The sequence below is a fragment of the Zosterops lateralis genome, assembly GCF_965231275.1.
Source record: "Zosterops lateralis genome assembly, chromosome: 3".
Classification (NCBI taxonomy): domain Eukaryota; kingdom Metazoa; phylum Chordata; class Aves; order Passeriformes; family Zosteropidae; genus Zosterops; species Zosterops lateralis.
This window is the reverse complement of record NC_139764.1, coordinates 58443384-58464016: the sequence shown is the minus strand read 5'-3', so window position 1 is coordinate 58464016 and position 20633 is coordinate 58443384. Positions and strand designations below refer to the sequence as shown.

Sequence of the window (20633 nt, the reverse complement as noted above, 5' to 3'; positions counted from 1 at the left end):
GGAGCTTCTGTCCAACTTGTAGTCCAAGTCCCCAGTAGTCCCCTCTGTAGGAAGGTGATAGCCAGGTGGTTCTTGAAGTTTTTGTCCTTAACTTTCGTTCAGAGTTCAGGAGCCATTTGGGACTTTGTGTTGGGAACTGAGTCTAGGGTGCTGATTTCTCCAATGCAAAGTTAGGAGGTGTTGCCCCCAAGAGTTTGGTAAACAAACAAGAGTCTTGTGCAGATCCACAGTCTAAGTTACTGATGCAAATGTCATAGGGCAACTCCTGTTGGTTAACTTGTTTTTAGGGTTTTTTGTTTGTTTTTCTTCTGTTCAGCTCATGAAAGGGATACATAGTTATTCCTCTAAAATTTTTTTTAATCCTGGTAAACCCCAAAATGTTGCAATAGAATCCAGCCCAGGAAAGGGTGATGTGTAGTCAAAGTTGAATCAAACAATGTTGACTGAAGGCTCATCTTGGACTATTAGCACACAAGCCTCTCCCAAAAGTAACAAGTCTGTAAACAATCCATTTCTTCCTATGCTGTGTGGTAGGCAGAATTGCAGGTGGATTAAGTTGCAGCACTCATTTTGAGGCTTCAGGATATCAGTTCTGATTCTGTGCACATTAATACAGCATATTTTGTGGGTTGAGATTGCTGGTTTTATTTATTTTAGTTTTAGCTGGATTTTACCTGTTCCTGTGATCCAAAGTAGACAAAAGATGGCACAGCGTTCAATGAGGTGCTTAATCTGAGAAATCCCACTGATTTCAGTGAGACTGATCAACTGCTTAAAATGAAGTACACAACTAAGTCTTTCCAAAACTGGGTTCTATGTTATTTAATAGGCATATAAAGTTAATGGGCTGTGAAATCTCAGAAGTCCTTCCCACTATTCTAGGGGTGAAATGATACTCAGACAATTCAAATCTACTCAAGCAGTTTATCCTAATACTTACATAGATGGCTTTACTGATGACTTTTTGCTGTCCTTTTGTCCTCATGTCTTTTTCTTTACTTCAGGCTTATTACTATTTGTTCTATCTTCATTGAGCTGTAAGAGCATCTGATGACTTTCCTCTTTGCTGATTTCTCTTTATATCTGGAGATTGCTGTTATACTTTCTGTTGAGGCTTTCTGTACATTTAGTGGAAAAGAAACCTTTTCTTCCTGTGCTTTATGGCTGTGTAGGCAGTGGTGTATGAGTGTGTGTGGGACAGGAAGTTTTCTGTGTACTACATTAAGCTTTTGAAGGGAACTTTCTTTTCCTTCCTATTTTGTTTTCTTTCTCTTTTAATTATGGTCTAGCCTGCCTGCAGTGAGGGAAGACAACTTGGCAATGTGTTCCATGGTTCTGGCCTCTTGATCATCCAGACTGGTGAACCTCCTAGACCACAGCAAGCCTGTCTTGCCTGCATAATGTTTCCATAGAAGCCAGTTTATAGGATGGGATAATTGATACTGCATTTCCTTCAGTTTGGAGTCAGGATGTGACTGTGGCATACCTATTTATCCAAGAGCTGTGAAACACACTTGTCTCAGTGTTTGGACACAGCCAGCATGAATCACCAACAGGACCAAAACTTGAGCCTCCCAGGCTTGCTTGCTCATGACACCCCATTCATGAAGAAGCAAGTGCAGCCTTTACTACTGACAGGAAAAATGCGTAGAAGTGGCTGATATACCTCAGAATGGAGCTTGGGTCAGTTTGTCTGGGGATTTTACTGGAGCTGTTCCAAAAAGAGTGCAGTTTAACATGGTCTGTCATGCTTTGCTTCCCTGAGCACCAGGGCAGATCAATAATTATGTGAGTTTTGGCATGTGTAAAGTATACAAGAAGTGAAATGGGCAATTGCCCTCGTTGTGGCAATGGCCTATTTTGCCAAGTTTAATTTTACATGTGCAAAGGGGTCAGTAGCTAGATTTGCAGACAACCAAAACATGTATTTAACAGTTGGTTTACTTGTAAATGCCAAACCAGAAACAGTTGCGTAAAGTCCCTTTCTAAGTGGTTGTTTTAAGTTTGGTGGGGTTTTCTGGTTTTGGTTTGGTTTTTTTTTCTTTTTTTTTTCTTTTTTTTTTTAAGTTAGACTTGTTAGTAAGTAATATTGAACAGCCTCAAAGTTCTTGTTTTACTGCACAGAACTTTGCAGTGAAAATTTTTAGACCTCTGCACTGAAGTGTATCAATTTATTGAGAAGGGGCATGGAGAAGGTATTTGCAAAACTTGTAGAGGTCAGAATCTGTGCTGCAAAAAAATACTTGTAATATGGGCAAAGGTAGTGCATAACGTTTACTTACTCTGTTCTGTTATACAGTTTTAGTTTTGACCTGAAAATCATCCATTTCTTGTTCCCACCTGTGCCATATAAATTTAAAAAGCAGGCTACAAACATACATCTTAGAAATGCATCTAAAAGTTTTATTCTATCTGGGGTATAGGGTAGTAATAATGCAATAATTCTGACTAATGAAATCCTTTTGGCTGAACTGTTGTCCAAATTGTTGATTGAAATTTTCTTAGGGTAGATCTGTTTTGGTTGCCTGACTATTCCTTAGTTTAATATAGTCACATTTGTTTGACTGACACACAGCTTGTAAATGTTTCATTTGTAATTGACTCTTCAGATTTTTTGTGGGATACATCACTAAAGAAATTGTCAACACTTTATAAACAATGTCTTCTATTCTCACTGTTTTATTTTTGGAAATTAAAGTGCAACAAAGTTTTTAAAAAATTGTAAATATAAAAGGGGAAAACGAGCTTGCAAAAAGTAATATTTTAATATTATAATATAAATATGAAATTGTTTTATGAAAGTCCATATTTTCAATAGTTATTGCTGCACAGCAGTGATTTTTTTTTTTTTCAGTGTCATGCTCTCATGTCTATAGGTCAAACACAGGGTATGTTTTCTTCAAAGAAGTAGTTACTGATGTTACATAAGTTACTATTCCTGTCTGTGATGCAATGCTTTAAGTACTTACAGTTGGAGAGAAATTGTTTGAGCAGGGGTGAATCTGGGAAGAAGTCAAGACTGGAAAATATAGATCCTGTGGAGACTGGAAGGGGAGATTTTATTTTTGTTGGTTACAATGAAATCAATTTCTGAATTTATTTGTGAAGTTCCTGGCAGGAATGCTGTTACAGTGTTTCCAGTTTCAGGGCCACATTTTTGAGTTTGGAGCTTTGGTAGTACTTTGGTAGCAATAAGCAAGTTCTTTTTGGTTGGATAATCTTTGTAAGATGAAAGGAAAAGTACGTGTTTTACGCAACTAAAACACATACCCTGAACAATTAGACTTGCCTACTGTTCTGTGCACTGTACATATATATACATGTAAAAATATCCTTTTTTTTTTGTCTAGTTTACAGGTTGTTCAGGAGCAAAGTGAATGAAGGAAAGTTTGGCCTTGCATTGCCTTCTTTCTTTCCCTGCTCTTAGCTTGGGGTGGGAGAATGGGGTTGGAGGGGCTAAGTGTTACTTCAGTGGGGACTGATTTCAAGATAAGGAGTACCAAACCCACCAGACGAGTCACCTGAGCATCTTAGCTTGTTCTTCATCATATAGGTGGGTTTGAAATCAGGCCTTGTCATGACTTTTCTGTGCGTGCCCCACTGCAAACCTCAGCCTCTTTGGTTAGCTTGTTTGCTCACCACTGTGCCAGCAAAGCTTCCTGCTGAGGAGGACTTCCTTGGCCTGGCTTATAGCCCCATGATGGACATTCCCACTGTCTGGGGGAAACTTTCTTGAAATTAGTGAGAGGAAACTGTTTCTCAGAGTCTGTCTTTTAATATTCAATTTCTGTTTGTTCAGATTTACCAAGTCTCCAGTGTTACTATTTTCATTGGATGGCTTCAGAGCAGAATATTTGCGGACTTGGGGTGGACTTCTACCTGTTATTAGCAAATTACGTGAGTAGTTTCTTTGTCTAAAAAATACTATGATTTCATATATTATGAAAAAAACACAGATGCAGCTTTGCTCACTCTTCAAAATCATCACTCTTCTGCCATGAATATCAAAGTTGTTGCCCTAAAGAGCACCCATGCACAGAGAGCTTGAGGTGTTGGAAGGTGGAAGGGCAAGAAAGAGAGGGCTTGAGAAAAGGGCCCTTTTGATTTTCAGTGAGATCTTATAAGTTACAGCCCCTGCTATATTTAGGAGGTGGATTTTTTTGCTGAGACATTATTTTATTTCTTCAAAACAGAAGTAGATCCTTTTTACTCTATAACACATCATCTCATATTTGGGTGGAATGGCTTTGGAAAATGAAAAGCAAGATAGAAAGCATTTGATTATATTTGGAAAAAGAAGACAGAGAAGGAAGACAAATGTTGTAGAAGGGCTGGTAGAAATGTAATATATCCAAGAAAACCTTAATTTAACAAATATTTCTGGAAGAAATATTCCCCAGCTTTTTTAGTGTCTTACTTGATTTGGTAGTGTCTAAATAATTTTAGTTACTTTTCCTGTTTCTGTTTTGGCTGTGGTCTGTAGAGAAGTGATGGTATTTCTTGTCTGAAAAATACGCCAATCTTCTTGATGTTCATAAATTACTACCTGGGGTGCCTGGTTTCAGTTTGACTAAAAATAAGTCAGTAAAAATACTTGCTTTTTTACACAGTGGTTGTTACAACTTGATGTGTTCCAGAGATAACAACTCGCAGATGTGTTTGAGGTTTTGGGTTCCTTTTAGTTTTGTTCCATGCTACAATAAAATGAGACATTTGCAAAGTTTTCATTAGGTGCAGTTATAAAAAATTTAAACTGGAGGAGATTTCTAGGAGAGGCCGGCCTGAGATACAGGATAGAAGTGTCACAAAGCATCTGTAGGGCTTCCAGTCTGACATCCACTTACACATGTAAAGTTTCTTCATTCTTTAGTCTGGATAGACTACAGTGGGACTTCTATAATTAACTTGTGCTTCTCTTTGCACTGAACTCATGATAAATTCTGGCCACTAAGAAATACAAATATCTTTTTATCTTCATCAAAGTAATTTCACTTCTCCACAGCTATGAGGTTTTTGATGGTCAAAACATATATTTTTATAAGATTCTAATACTAGAATGCCTAATAATTCATGTTTTATATGCAACAAAATACTCACCCCAGTCTGGGGCAAATGTTAATTCTGCATTATGTTTACAGTTCTAAAGTACTCTGGATCATTTTTGGGTAATGTGCCAGAAGATTTTTGCTATACAATGTGCTATGGAATCTTCAGTTTTCTTCTTTTTTTCCCTGCTAGAAAAAAGTTGGTGAAATGCTCAGATAAAGTAAATTTTCCTTAATAAGAGAAAAATATTCTCTGTAATGAAAATTGGTGTCACTGAAGTATATATCCCATAACACTCTGAAGGCCTATAGCTTCAAATCTCTATGTGCTTTATGTTCAATGTGTCCAAAAATGGTGGAAGCAGTCATATTGTAAAACGTAAACTTCTATATGAGTGAGTAAACACTCCTGCAGGATTTTACTGTTCAGGAAAGGGTAATAACATCTATTCCTCTGTGTAGACAGGTAACAATAGTGGATAAATTGCTTGGCTATTGCTGAAAATTTTTATTAAATAATTTCAGAGTTCATAGCTGCCTATTTATAGGACTATTATATTTTCAAACAGATACAGTTTAAGGATGACAGCATTTACAAAGCAGTGAACATCTCTCACATTCAGTGGCTTATTGGACTGCCTGGTTACATGTTAAATTAGGAGCATGCTAAATGCCTGGATTTTCATCTTTAAAGCATTTGATGAGAAGTGCAGAATTCCAATAGATAAAATATTGCCACTGTTCAATCCTGTTCAGCCATGCTTACAGTGATATTCTGGTGTCTCCTTGGAGAAATCTCTCAGAGTAGATGCCTGTAAGACTATCCTAATTTCACTTCTACCACTTCTGTTTTGTTTTACATTTGCTCTCCCTGCTATTTGAAAGAGGGACAGTTCAGCATGGAGCTGGGGGCTTTTAGTGAACCCAGGCACAGTCTTGCTGTGCTCATGTGGTGTTCAGAGAAGACATTTTCATATACAATTATGCTGTGATATTTTAAGTTTTAGATAAATGCTCCTTTTGTCTTAAATCATTAGCTAAGGCAATCGGCCAAAAAGAAAGTCCTAGCAAAAAATACCCTAGGATTTTTGGCAAAATTTTAAGTGTGTTTTTCTACTAGTTTAAAAGCAAAGCAAAAAAAAACAAAAAACAAAAAACAAAAAAAAAAAAAAAAAAAAAAAAAAAAAAAAAAAAAAAAAAAAAACAAAACAAAACAAAAAAAAAAAAAACAAAAAAAAAAAAAAAAAACCAAAACAAACCAACCCCAAAACCAAAACACAAAACAAAACCCACAAAAAACCCAACCAACCAACCAAAAACAAAAAAACAACTAAACAAACAACCTCCCCAGCCAGCCACACCAAAAAACTGTTTTGGAAAATGGTCTCAACAACAGATTTGGAAGTAGTTAAATTGTGCAAGGTGTTTTCCAGCAATAAAAAAAGATAAAAGTGATTATGTGTTACTACAGAACAGAAGTGTGGGAGGGGACACCTGTGTGATTTGAGAGGATTTATTTTTCTGGCCTGGCTTCTTTTATCTTGATTAGCACAAATTGATTATTTTAACTGAAATCTAATTGAAGCCCCAATCCAATGAATTTAAAGTACCTTGATGCAACACTTCCTAAGTTATGAAGCCTTTAATTTCTATTCTATTCTATTTATATTATATATAATTACTCAGAGTCATAGTGAAGATGACCCAGTGATGTTCTTCCTATCAGGTCATTAGTTTTCATTCTTTAGCATTTGTTGAAAGCAGTTTTGGTATTTTTTAAGCTGTCATGAAGGCATTTTTTTTTTCTTTCTAAAAATTGGGACCCACATAGTTGCTGGTGGAAATTTAGACCCCTTAAATAAAGTTTTCCCCGTTGTTTTGGCCTTGCTAATGCCTCTTCATACTAGCAAATACTGTACACTAATCTCCCTAAAGCCATATGATTTGTATATTAAGATGAAACTTTGACATTCATCCTAGAATAAGAGATTATTTTTATATTTTGAAAGCCCCACAAACAGGAAAGGAAGACTGCAAAGTAAGCAGTGATTTTACAAATGACTTAGAGAGCCAGGCACCACCTGTGGAGCACCCAGGGTTAAGTGTCTGGTTGGTCTCAAGCTGCAGACTGCACTTACTGCATACCAGAGCAACTTTGGAGGGTGTGATTTCTTTCATTTTCTGTTTTATCTGTACATGCCTTTCACAAAGGTTGTAGGTTTTGCTCATGTGACCATTGCAGTCAGCCATTAGGCTTATATAAAATTTGTGTTAATAGGCATTAAGTTAGCTTATAAATGAATATGGGCAAAAAACGTAATACTTAAGTCCACAATTTTGAAGAGTGAAAACTTTCTGGAAATATATTCTGGCTTTTTTTTTTTTTTTTAATCATTATACACCTTCATGAGAGAAACTTGCAAGATTTTTATTTCAGTAAGTTGATGACTTTCTTTGTTACTTTCTCTAGAGAAATGTGGAACATACACTTCCAGTATGAGACCAGTGTATCCTTCAAAAACCTTTCCCAACCATTACTCCATTGTCACAGTAAGAATTCTTGTATATTATGTGTCCATTACTGTTCATTATTTTTTTTTTCCAAGGGAGTAGTATACTTTGGTGCATTATTAAAATAATTTGATTTCACTCCAGATTAGGAAAAAATTATGTATTATATTTATTTAGTTTAGGTTAACAGCTATTACATAACACTACAGCTAAGTGGCCAGATCTAATGTAAGTAAATCCAGTCCTTGCAGGAGTAGCTATGAAAAATCCCATATAGTCAAAAGTTCACATCACTTTACAGCTCCTCATTTGTGTGAATATTTCTACTAAATTGCATTTCCCTCTCTTGGAAAGGGAGCAGCCTGACTGCTTTAAGTTGTCAACTTTATTCCATGTCATTAAAATAGCCTGGCATGATGAAAAGAAGGGCATGAAATGAGAGGAAAGATTTGAGCATCATGCTGATATTGACTCTCTGTGATGTATTGTACCCAAGCCTGCATAGAAATGTTACAAAACTGATCTTGTAAATTTGCCACCTCTTGCATATACAAGAAAAAAGGAAAAATGAAGGTATTCCAACACAAATGCAGGGCTTGAATCCAGGATATCCGTTTTAGTTTCATCATGCCACAACTAAAATTCAATCAAATACTAGGATCTGCACTTTCATATCTTCCCAGTTTGTCAAGACCCGTGGTAGGAGCACAAGTTCAGGAATGAAATCCTTAATTATGTAATCCTTACAAATCTCTGTGACGAAATATGCAAATAAGAGGCATTAATCATGCCCAGCAGCCATGTGAGGTGTACAGTACAGAGCTTTATCTCCACTCCTCATTCTTGTGAAAAAGTAGCAAGGTCCTAATGGTGGTGATGTTTTATCCCTTATAAATATACAAAGGAGCTAGTCTGCTTAAAGACAGAGCATAAAGTCTGCTAAAACTGCCCAAGACCTGATGCCTGCACTTAACTTTGACTGCTCACGTAATGGTTTTCTAGAGCTAGAGCTTTTGCTCATGTGATAGAAGTCTAGCATAGGTAATTGCTTTATCTTTGGTACTAAAGATACAACAAATATGTGAACTCGAACAGTGTCTTTCAGTTTGATCATAAAAGTCAGTGCCTAATTTTTTTTAGATCTCACTGAGAAGCAAATAAGGGTCAGAAGGCAGGGCTTAGAAGCAATGAGAGATGATACTGCTAATTTTGGGTCCTGAGTTACTGGTGGAGTAGAAGTCACCAGCAGAGTGACTATTCAATGAATATATTTGTTTAAAGGACACATTTGAGTAGCTGGAAAGTTCTTTTTCTTTAGAGCATTGCAACAAGGCATACTCTCAATTACAGGGGCTGTATCCTGAATCTCATGGTATAATTGATAACAAGATGTATGACCCCAAAAGAAATGCATCATTCACCCTTAAAAATGAGGAGAAGTTTAATCCACAGTGGTACCAAGGCCAGCCTGTAAGTATTAATACCCTTCTGAGAATGTACATCATCCTGTTATGTTACTTAATATCACTTGGATGCAGTGATGTTGAAAGGGTACAGAGGGTAATTCTAAGTCAGCCAAGAAGTGTTACTCAGCGCCACTAGGCATTGCCACGCTAGAGCTGCAAAATAACAAATGAAACAAAATGTAACAGGTTTTGTTGAACTTAAACGGAATGTTCCCTACAGAGAATGCTGGCTTAGAATGTAATATCGCTTCCAGATTTTGGTCTGTTTTTAACATAAGTGTGCTTGCAGTTAGCTTCTGTGAAGAAATCAACAGACCAGTAAGTTTGAGTAATAAGAAGCACTAATAAAGGTTAATGCTCTGCTTAAATTATTTGTAAATCTAAAGATGTGGTTTTAAAAGAAATTGTCTCAGCTCAGTCATACACTTATGGCAAAACTGATGAGATTGCCATGAAAATGAAGTGGCGTGGAAAAGTTTGAGTAAGTGCTAGCCTGTAGAACAGCAAGGGACCAGATGTAACTGCTTAGTATGTGGGCAAGACTGGGGATTTGTTTTGTTATGTTTGTTTGGTTGGTTTTTTTTTCCCTTGGGGAAGGAACACACAGATGGAGAACCTGCAGGCCTCTGAGAATAGAGTGATGTATGAGTTAGGCAGAAAACTTACAGAAGGCATAAGTCTGTAAACCATGAGAGCAGCAGTAAAATCAAAAGAACTGACCAAACACTGTTTCCAAATGTCAAGAGGGTGTAGGACATAGGTCCTTTGCATATTCCCACCCCTTCTCATGTCACTGTTTTTGAGATATTTTCCCTTCCTGGTGTTCAGCCATGGTTCTACCGTTGCATTTCTACTGATGGTTCCTACCTCTGTCCTGGCTCTCTGTGGTATTGCAGCAGCAGGGATGGGGGGAGGTTTGCCACAAGGAATCAGCCTACAAGATGTATCTGGGCTGCAGACAGCGATGACAGGCAAGACTGACTGGAGTGCTCTGGGAAACTGTTAGTTTCTGATCTTGCTGGAGGGTGCAGGGTTGGTGAGGGTGGCTGTGGGCCTGGCAGTCTCTCAGCTGATTTGGTGATGGGCACTAACAATGCTGAATGCTCTCTGGCAGATTTGGCTCACGGCCATGTACCAAGGGCTGAAAGCAGCAACGTTCTTCTGGCCTGGCTCTGATGTAGCAGTGAATGGAACCTTTCCAAACCTGTATGAACTGTACAATAGGTATGTAAACACCTCTGTCTCTGAGGAATATTTGACTTTAACAATTGAAGTGGGACAGATACCAGAGAAAGTGTAATTTTTCCCCCTACTTTTCTAAATAATTTTGTAGAATGGGGAAGAAAGGCTAGGATCCAATTAACTTTGTTTCAGTATACTGTAGAGCCTTTGTTTAATTATCTTTTCATTCCTCAAGAAATATTTTAATGGTAAGATGTATAAAAGTCAGCTTTAAGCATAACCAGCTTTGAAGCTCTAGTGCTTTACTCCTTCTGTTTATAAAAACCTTTTGTGGCTGGTATAGAATATTTCAATCCAAACTTCTTGCGTAGTGAATGGATCAGGCTTTGATGTGATACTGTCCATGAAAACGAAAGTTTTATGGTTGACTGTGGTAAGCTGTTCCAATTTAAAATTATTTTCATTGCAGATTTTGAAAATATTAAGGCACTCATATTTGAGTCAATGATTTCTCTTCACTGCAATTAAACATTTTCTGCTTTATCACCATATATTTAATAATCTAAAATCTTGCCCAAGAAATCAGGCTTCTCATTTCTATCCTAGGATAATTTTCTCTTCCTACACGCTTCATACAGGATGGAATTTTTGATTCTTGATTTGCTACCTGTATTTTCTTCCCTAGGAACTGGTGATGCACTGTTACTTGAACTTGTGTTAAACACTGAATACTTACTTTGTGGGTGCCTCATGTTGTTAAAGGTCAATGTACTTACTGTTGGTTTACTTCAGTAACTGATACAGAGATCTGCTTTGTAACATAGTATGAGAAACTTTTATTCAACCTATTTAAATTTAAAATACCCAACCCCACTCCTAAACCATGACTTTTTCAAAACATAATATAGCAATAAAAGCCTGCATGTGACTTTGCACCTTGAGGCCAATTATTTGCTTTGTATAATAAGCATAAGCACTACTGGGAGCATTATACTAATCCTATTGGCAACAATATTCAAGAGATATTTAGATCGGGCCATAAACTCCTGTAGAGTCACAGGCAGTTAGCATTGACAAATTTATATCCTGCTAGAAAGCCTGTAATTTTTTTTTTTCTGCTAAAGTACAGTGATTTTTTGGTAACGTATGGCTAAAAGATTTAGCTCATGGAAATACATGGTTGGTTGATATTGTATTATTTTGATGCAGCTCAATCCCCTTTGAAGAAAGAGTGGTGACTGTCCTTCGCTGGCTGCAGCTACCTGAAGATGAAAGGTAGGTATACATTTGTGAGTGAGCTCTTGTTGGAGTGGTATTGCAATGAATTACTTTGTAAACACAATTTCTGTTTTAAACAATGTCTTATGCTTTATTCTAACAATGTTAAAATATGATATAGTGTGAACTAACGTTTTCTATGACTGAAAACTTTTTAAATTAAGTTGCATCTCTCCATTTAATGTATTTATCCTCTGAATGACAGCATTGTTTCCCATATTTGATCTCCATTGTTGAAATAAAATCTCTTCAAACTGTCTCAACATGTATGTAAAATATTACATTTTTGGTACTGTTTGATATAGACCACACTTTTACACTCTGTATTTAGAAGAACCAGATTCCTCGGGCCATAAGTTTGGACCAGTAAGCAGTGGCGTAAGTAGTTTTGTAGTTTCTTAATTTTTTAAAAAAAATTTGAATCTTTCCTTTGTCTCTATAACTTCCATAATTCATGTTAGGTAACTGAGATAATGTGAAGTATGCTTTTTAGGAAAAAAAATATGACTAGGCAGTCAATCCATGATTAACATTGATATAAAACATATAACAGCCTGTTTAGTGAGACTAATTTTTATTTTCTTTATTTCAATATCTTTTAAATTACCAATGCATGTTTAGATATGTCTTGTATTTTCTTTTATCTGCTCTTACTAATGGTTCATGTTGATTTTTGGCAGGGGAAGGGGAATGGAGAAAGAAAATTTGTATAATTTCAATTTAGCAAGAACAGGGGTTTGCATAACAATGTCCAAGTTCTGGTAGTTATGTGTTCATGTTACAGTTGTCATTCATTTCCCTCCTGTCTCTGTGCTAAGGTTAGGTGGATTTTGGCTTTATCTCCTTGCAGTTATAATTTATGCCTTCTCAGAAAGAGACAGATAAAAGGAACATTGGCCCCATCACAGTCTGTGATTTATTATATCAGTCTGTGATTTCTTACTTTAATAAGAAGTCTTTGGGACTCCTACTGTCTTAAAAGTATTGAATAGCTTTAAATTAAAAAAAAAAAAAAAAGAAAAAAAAAAAAAGAAAAAAAAAAGGTGAAAAATGCAAAGGAAAAAGTTCTTGGAAATTCAGGACCTTTGTAAAATTCTCTCATCTTGAACAGTCAGGGAGTTTAGGCATCATAAGTAGGTATTTAGCTTCAGTAGTGACAAGAGTAAAAAAGCTCTTGCCAATTCCTCTTGAGATGTGGGTAGTTGCTATTCATGTAAGGAAGTAGCAGGCATAATTGGAACTGCAGTATGGGGACCATGATTAAATTGGCTATCTTTCTCTTTGGTTAATAAGTGGATCTAAAGTTCTGTATGTCAGGAGTGCTCTGGAGAAAAAGACCCTGAGGATTTGTATATAGCTTCTGCAGGAGCATCTCTTTTTTGTTGATACAAAGCAAGACAGCTTGTACTGGTAGTTCAGTGAGGTGACAGAATTGCTTCATTGGAAAATACTTTTTTTTTTTTTTTTTTTAGATTAGCAAGTATTCAAAAGTAGCTCCAGTGCTGTACCTCTACAAATGAGCTTGGGCACCAGACCCCTGGTCACAAGCAGTGTAGGCAGTTCCATGTTTGGCTTTTTCAATTTCTTTAGTTTGACTGGATATTAGTCTCAGAGGATGATTTGAAGGACAGTTTGCTCCAATTCCCAACAAACATTTTGAGGAAGTGTATTGCAGGCTTGGCTTCCTCTGTTCTATCCAACACATCAGTATCTGCATTGTTCCCTGCTACCCTTGGTTGTGCCCAAGCACAATGCAACAAACATCCTCAATTTCATACTTTAAAACCCCTCTCACTGGTTATAATCTGTGAGGTGTTTTTTTGTTTGATGCTTTTGTTTTGAGGGTTTTCTTCTTCTTTTTAAAGCATCTGCAACTGAAATAACACATAAAAATGTCTAGCTGTGTCATGGTGCAGTACGAGATAGAAAAAAAATTGGGCAAAGGGCTGTATAGTGTAGATACAGCCAGTCTTTTGTAGGTGAAAGTAACTCTGAACAGTGCAGGTGACATGCAGTCTGCAGGCTCTCATTTTTATTTAGGCATATTTAACAGTATTTTAACACTTACTTTACATTCCTATTTTTGTCCTGCAGGTCATTACAGCATTACAGAGAGTGGACAAAATCATAGGGATGCTGATGGATGGTCTAAAGCAAATCAACTTGCATAAATGCTTGAACATTATTTTTATATCAGATCATGGTAAATTTGATTTTATTACATATATTAGAACTTTGAAGAACTGTCTTTATTAAATAATATTCTGAATTTATACTTGTATGTTTCTGGTAAATGAATGAAGCAAGTAATACCTATAAGATATGTTTTATATTTTCAAGATGATATGAAAGACAGTGTGAGAGAGAGACTATTTTATGAGAGGGTAAAGAAATGGAGAACATAGGGAGGAATTAAGTAATTTCCATATTTTATTTCTAATTCCTTTTGTGACCATTACCAGACGATAAAAGAAATAGAATAAAAAAAATGTGAACTGTAAAAAAATAGATTTCATTTTCTTCTATCTCTTAACTACGCTGCATGGCAACAGATTACAAACTGCTGAGGAAATGAAAATACAAGCCATATCTTCCTTTCCATTATCAGTTCCCTTATATGTTATTAGAAGGCTGTGAATATGAAACTTTGATTTATTTTTCTAGCTGTTCTGTATATCTGGAATTATTTTATAAGTTATGTATTTAACTATTTTTCTACTTTTTTTTTTTTTTTTTTTTTTTTGATAAATAAGCACACTTCCATGCAGCACAAAATTGACTTGCAAAACTCATTGCCAGAGGGCATGATGCAACCCAAATATCTGTAAAGGCTTAAAAAAATTATGGCATTAATGGAGGGTAAACCTGCCAGGAATTATTTAAAGTAAGAGTTCAAATGCAATAAGCGACTTACAAGCAATAAACCCTTTGGCTTCTGAAAACTGATAAAGAGCACTGGGGGAAAGACCAGTCAATAATTCTGTGCTTATCGGGTGTTTCTTTAGATAGGTGCGGAACATTATTAAGTCAGATACTGGGCTAAATCAATATTTGGTCCGACCGTTAACTACTGTTCTTAGGCTCATAAGAGCTCTTTTCCATTTAGAGAAGAAAATTTGTCTATTTATTAAATTTGAGAGTCTTTCTCAGCTGAGGAAATGGGTGATAGTGTCCATCTATGCTTGGTTTTTTATGTTCTATACATGAGTCTTGTGGTCTTCTTGGGTCAGATACCTTGGGAATGCTGATAAAAAGACCAGAAAAATTACATTTCTGACTTGTGCAACCAAAGTTACATGTCCTTAGAAAGGTGACTCTACAATGATATTACCATTTAAAAAAATTGTATTTCCTTTTATAGGGATGGAAGCAGGCACTTGCAGAAAAACAGCATATCTGAACAGCTATCTGGACAATGTTCAAGATTTCATAGTTATACCTGGTCCTGCAGCTCGCCTAAGACCTAATAATGTTCCAGATGAGTATTTCTCTTGTATGTAGTTGTTAAACTAACTTTTGTTATTTGGTTATATGTTTTTGTACTTTAAAAATAGAAACTTAGGATCCATGTATGCCATTAGTAAACTTGAGTGAATGCCAACTAGGTACAACCTGGGCAACACTGAGTAGTGTTTGGACTTGTGTTTTTAAAGACTATTTGACTTTCCAAGTCTGAAAGTATATTTAAATCCCACATTCAAATACACAAAAGCATTTTGTGGACTGCCTCAGAGTTACCAACTGCAAATGCCTCCTGCCTTGTGAATGGCATTCCTTTGAATAAGATCACACGTGCACGAGACAGCCCAAAAATCCTCCCTTCATGTCTCCCCTAATTTCCTAATTTATAAATTTGCAATATTTCTGTCTTAGAGAAATGTTAAATTGTTGCTATCATTTATATATTATTTTGAATATTATGTTTCTTAGTTATAAAAAATTGGCCTAATGGCCTGACAGTAATTGAGTAAACTGCAAGTAAACATAAATAATAAAACTGAGTAAAAATCAATGAATACTTACAAATTTTAAACTCTGATTTGTTAAGCAGTCTTATTTCAGGTGAACATTTAATCCCTGCAATTTTTGGTACTTTTTATGTTGAATGCAGGAGCTTTCTTCATGTTTCATAGTATTTTTGGGTAGGTTGGGAGTTTTTCCTGTCAAGATTATTTTTCTGTGTGCCCTTTAAAACTTGTAGACCTCAACCCCAGTGACTTTAAGCCCTGTTTACTTCACTGCTTGATGCTATTCTAAACTGTTTTAAATGTTTACTTGGAGAACATGGGAGTCAAATGCAGTTTCAGGTTCTCCCTGGAGAAGTTCAGGAAGAAGTCGTGCTTCTCCTCCTTTGGACGTGTGCACTGTTAAAATGAAGTAGCATAGCAGTCTTTGTAGCACTGCATGTATCTGTGCAGGAATTATGAATGGTTCTCTTGCCAGGGTAATCCTTTAGGTACTTGGATTGGATATCAGAGTAAGGACAGCGTAACTGTGAAATGTAGTGGGCCTGTTACACAAAATGTCAAACTACATGATGTAGTGGCTCTTTTGGCATGAGCCTAAGCATCTGGAACTTAGCTAGCTGGTGCTTGCTTTCTTTCTAAGGATATTTGGTAGACAAAACTGCTGTCCTGGTAGTTGCATTTGTGTCTTTTTCTTTATAAGCTTATTAGTGAAGAAAAATTCACCTTGATTAATGCAGCATTTAGTTGCTCTTTTCTGAAAACTTCCTGGATTATTTTTCTAACTGTGGCTAATATACTTTAACATAGAGTATAGTTAATTTTTAACTAATAAAATTAATTGCGGTTTGACTAATATAGTTTAAATTTAAAGCTGTAAATAAATAAAGAGGAAGAGAGGCTGAACTAAAATTTTATAAAAGGAATAGCTTGACAGTTTAGGGATTATCTTGCTCTCTATATGGTTTTCAATCTGGAAAAATAACTTCTTATGCCCAGAAATTTATTGAAACTTAGTATTTTTATTATGTAATGGGAATGCTTTCATTTTACATCTGATCTTTTTTAACTTAGGTGACTAATACTTACATATGATTCTTCCAGTTAATTATGAAGGCATTGTCAGAAACCTCACGGTAAGTGTTGTCTTATGTGTTGCTCTAAATTTCTGTTGACATTTACAGGTATTTCATAGCATTAGCTGTTTGCTGGGCAGCTTACGTACTATCTGTACTTTGGGTCAGTGGCAGGACGAGGGGACATAATCTTATACTGCACAAGGGGAGGTTTAGGTTGGACATTTGGAAGAATTTTTTCTAGTTGACAAGGTGATGTTCAGTCATAGTTGTACTTAATGATCTCAGAGGTCTTTTCCGACCTAATTGATTCTGTGCGTGACCTTTGGTTAAGAACAGCAACAAAAATAGTTCCACGCAGGGGAGGGTGAAAATTGAATAAGGTGAGCTATGGCTGTCAGATTGTGCATGAACTCCAAGACTTTGTGTTCATTTCACTGCATTATGTTGCTCTTCCAAGTGGAGAACTTGTGTATCTGGAGCATACTAGCTGAGGGCCATGTCAGTGTAAAGCTCACCTCTATTGCCAGGACACACACAGGATTTTCTTGCTCACACCTTTTTGATAAACAGCTTTGAGAGAGGATATTGAATTTTTTGGGGGAGCTGTCAGTTGCAGTTTAATGAATTTGCTTTTTTGCTCTGTCCCTGGCTTCTGTTCTCATCTCTGCACTGTAATCTGTTTGCCTCTCATTTGTGCAGACACTGCTGTTGGTGAGAACAATGCTGATTGTATAGATGACTTCAGTACTCAAAAATTCCAATATTACAGTAGAGATTTTGTTTCGTGGGTATTTTTTTTCCTTTTAAAAATCATTAGCGGATTTTGGTTCGTAAAAAAGTTTTTTTGTCCCTCAGTGATCAGCCTAAAAACTCTAAATGTTTGTTACCTTCTTTATTAAAGAGCTGTGGACTTTTTGCACTGGACAGTCTCCTATCACTTGTGAAAGTGTCATGATGTTCATGCCTTAGCATAATTCTTTGTTAATTCTATGCAGTACCATTTGGTTCCGTACAATTGTAGGCTGTAAAAGAAAAAAAAAGGCAAGTTTTGCCCATAGTGCAATATTAAATATCTTTTAATAACTTTTGAATACAAAACCAGTCAGTATTTGTGATTTGAGTATTTATTTGTGTCTCAGATCTTATGACTCCAAATCTGATGGGGTTACACCATTCTTAGTGGAAGTTATTGCAGACCATTTGCAGGTGATGTGCTTTGTAAGAACTGTGCATGACACAAAATACATATTTCACCAAAATTTCCTTCTATTTTAATTTAAACATTTCAGTGCATCAAACCAAACCAGCCTTTCAAAGCTTATATGAAGCAGCTGCTACCCAAGCGTTTCCATTATTCCTATAATGACCGGATTGAACCTCTGCACTTTTATTTAGACTCCCAATGGCAGCTTGCTCGGTAAGTTACAGTTCTCAGTACCCAACTGTACAACAAATGATTTCTTGTTTTCTCTTCCAAGAGTTCAGTGATAGCTGTTAAGAGTGTGAAATTCTTGTTTGTCGTAGCAAAGGGACATTGCAAAGGAACAATGCATGCTTTTTTCTGCAGGTTTTGCTGGCCTGGGATGGCTTAATTCTAAACTGGCAGCCATTGATATTCTCCCTCTGCTGGGTATGGAGGTAGTAGCAGGTTAGAAACTAAGGTCCTCACTCTCAGATACTTGAGCACATCTTACCATGCTGTAGGGATTTCCAAAGTGAGTCCATGAAAGCAGAGCATGTAAATAATTGCTAGGTTAAATCAGTCTTGTCAGTCATTGAACTTAAAGAGTCCATGGTAGTTAATTACCGTATGTGTTTTGATGGAAGAATTTGCAAGTCACAGAACAGTGGTATCTGTTGTAATGGTCTTAATTTTGAGCACCTCTGTGATAGTTCAGGGTTTTAATCATGGAAGAGTTTTTAAATGTGTTTCTTTTGTAAGTCTTGTTGTGTAACACTGTAGACATGTGCAAGTTGTGCAAATCAAGTTTGGGTTAATAGAACTGTGTGTTTACATAGTGTGTTTGGACCTGGAACAGTTTGGATGTTTATTAGACTCTTAAGATTCTTGTCTAAATTAGATTAGTGGTTTTATTAAAAAATACTGAGAATATACTTACATAAGGTACTGTAAAGTTGTTACCCAAGTGACAGTGAACTGAAAATCTGTTATCCTGAACTGAAATTTTATTTTCATATGACATGTGCTTTGACTTTAAATTACTCTGATGGACACATGAAAAATCCAAAGGTGTAACATTTGCAGAGAAAATTACCATTCTGATTTTAAAGGTATTCTTTTCCAAGTACTAAAGACTTCTAATTCCCTATGGACAATCCTCTAAATGTCTTTAAACAGAGAAGTAAATAAATCACCATAAATATACTTTATGTCGATATGATTTGAAAAGTGTGAGTTAAATAAACTGTGTATTTTTAATAGAAAACCATTTGAGATTAAAAGTTGCAAAGGTGGATTCCATGGCTCAGACAATCGCTTCCCTAATATGCAGGTAAGCTTTAACCTTATGTTAGCTCTTGTTTTTACCTCCTTCTATTTCCAAATCCTGTGTTTGCTGCATGTTGAGTAATTTGTTGTGGGGGGTTGGTTTTTTTTTTTTTAAGATCTGTGGTATTATTCCACCTGCAGTTAAAGAAGTCAAACATTTGTAGGACTGATATTGTGATGCACTGGATAACACACACAGAAATAAGGAGAGTCTTGATCTTTTTCTCTTTAATGAGAAATGGGAAGAGATCATAGGGAAACATGAAATCATATCCTTAGTTTTGTCTAATTTGAGGAAGTCACTTAAACTGTCCCCTGCCTTAGTTTCTACTATCAATAAAATGAAAACCAATATTCTTGATTTCAAAAAGCTGTTTTCAGGATTCAAACCCACAAACCATTGTGAGGTATTTGGAACTATTACAGTGAATATACATTTATAAAGAGAAATCCTTGTATTATGTGGACTTTGTAGGTCTTCTCATGAAACTTGTTCTCAATAATTTTCTCTCTTAAAAGCCTTTTCTTTTCATGTGTTGTAGAATTATATAGTGTTGGCATTAAACTGTGTTTTAAAAAACTTGTAATCTTGTACCAATTTAACCTTCCAGGCTTATGCTTCTTCCCTGATTTGACAATGGAAAACCTATTAATAGTGTTTCTAGTAATGGATTGCAGTCAGCAAGCCACGTGATGCCAAATGTATTCCATCTCTCTCTGCTGTAGTTTGACTGTGTAATTCTTTTTCAGTAGATTGACTCTATTCAAATTTTTTTGCCACACTTGGGATTTTCAGTTCATAGCACCCCTAACAAGTCTTAAAACAGATATAATTTATCTTTTTTGTGGCTAACATTATAGCAGTATAACAGCATTTCATACTCTGTAATTACTGAAAACAACAGAAAGGAGGTAGCGTGTCCCTGTCTCATCTGGTTCAAATTAGGCTGGTTGAGTACATTATTAGCCTGAAGATTCTAGTATCAACAGTTGCAAGATAATGCCCTGTGTTACACTTTAATCTCAAAAAAAGGAGTTAAGTGTTGAGTTTTAGCCTGTTTTTTGCCACACAGCTATGAAATCTGAGACAACTGCATTGTTCGCAAAGAGCTTGGAGATCGTACCCAGTGTAAAACATCCATCACTCATTCAGTATCTTGATACCACAGATGTGTGCAATCTGTTTCTCTTCATTAAAAATAAGCTGAATAACTGAGGATAAGTTTTAAAACAATGTTTTTGGCAGCAGTTGAGCTTAAGCATTTGTTGCCCTTGCCTCTTTATTGATGCAGCAAACCCTGTAATATGCTGATGTAAGATTGGTGTGGCTGCAGTGTCAAGTAGGTTGGGGAATTGAACCAGAAAAAAGAGTCAGCAGGGAAAAAAAAAAAAAAAAAAAAAAAGGAAATATTTTTGAGCTGGCAGCATTCCTGGGTCAGGTCCAGTACAGCTCAGGAAATGGTGCAAGAAGAAAGAACAGCTGCAAACCAGGCATGGAAACCTACGATCCTACCACTGCTTAAACCACTTAAAGAATTGCTACCAACAGATGTTTTTATAGCCCTGAGTTAAAAGCTTCCAAATTGTTTACAGGATGT

General features: G+C 36.1%; 1 protein-coding gene across 2 annotated transcripts in view; it reads left to right on the top strand.

The window, feature by feature from the left end:
- LOC310907637 (ectonucleotide pyrophosphatase/phosphodiesterase family member 1-like) overlaps positions 1–20633 on the top strand; it is a gene marked incomplete at its 5' end in the record, with an annotated part of 520596 nt that overhangs the window by 21572 nt on the left and 478391 nt on the right. Inside the window, 11 exons of one of the 2 annotated variants that reach the window (XM_083858016.1) lie at positions 3800–3897; positions 7516–7595; positions 8907–9026; positions 10137–10246; positions 11414–11479; positions 11788–11860; positions 13577–13685; positions 14844–14975; positions 16552–16583; positions 17816–17943; positions 18970–19039. In XM_083858016.1, the coding sequence (XP_083714142.1) occupies positions 3800–3897; positions 7516–7595; positions 8907–9026; positions 10137–10246; positions 11414–11479; positions 11788–11860; positions 13577–13685; positions 14844–14975; positions 16552–16583; positions 17816–17943; positions 18970–19039 (1018 nt within the window). The remainder of the gene's footprint in view (positions 1–3799; positions 3898–7515; positions 7596–8906; positions 9027–10136; positions 10247–11413; positions 11480–11787; positions 11861–13576; positions 13686–14843; positions 14976–16551; positions 16584–17815; positions 17944–18969; positions 19040–20633) is intronic. The other variant, XM_083858017.1, reaches the window with a different exon arrangement.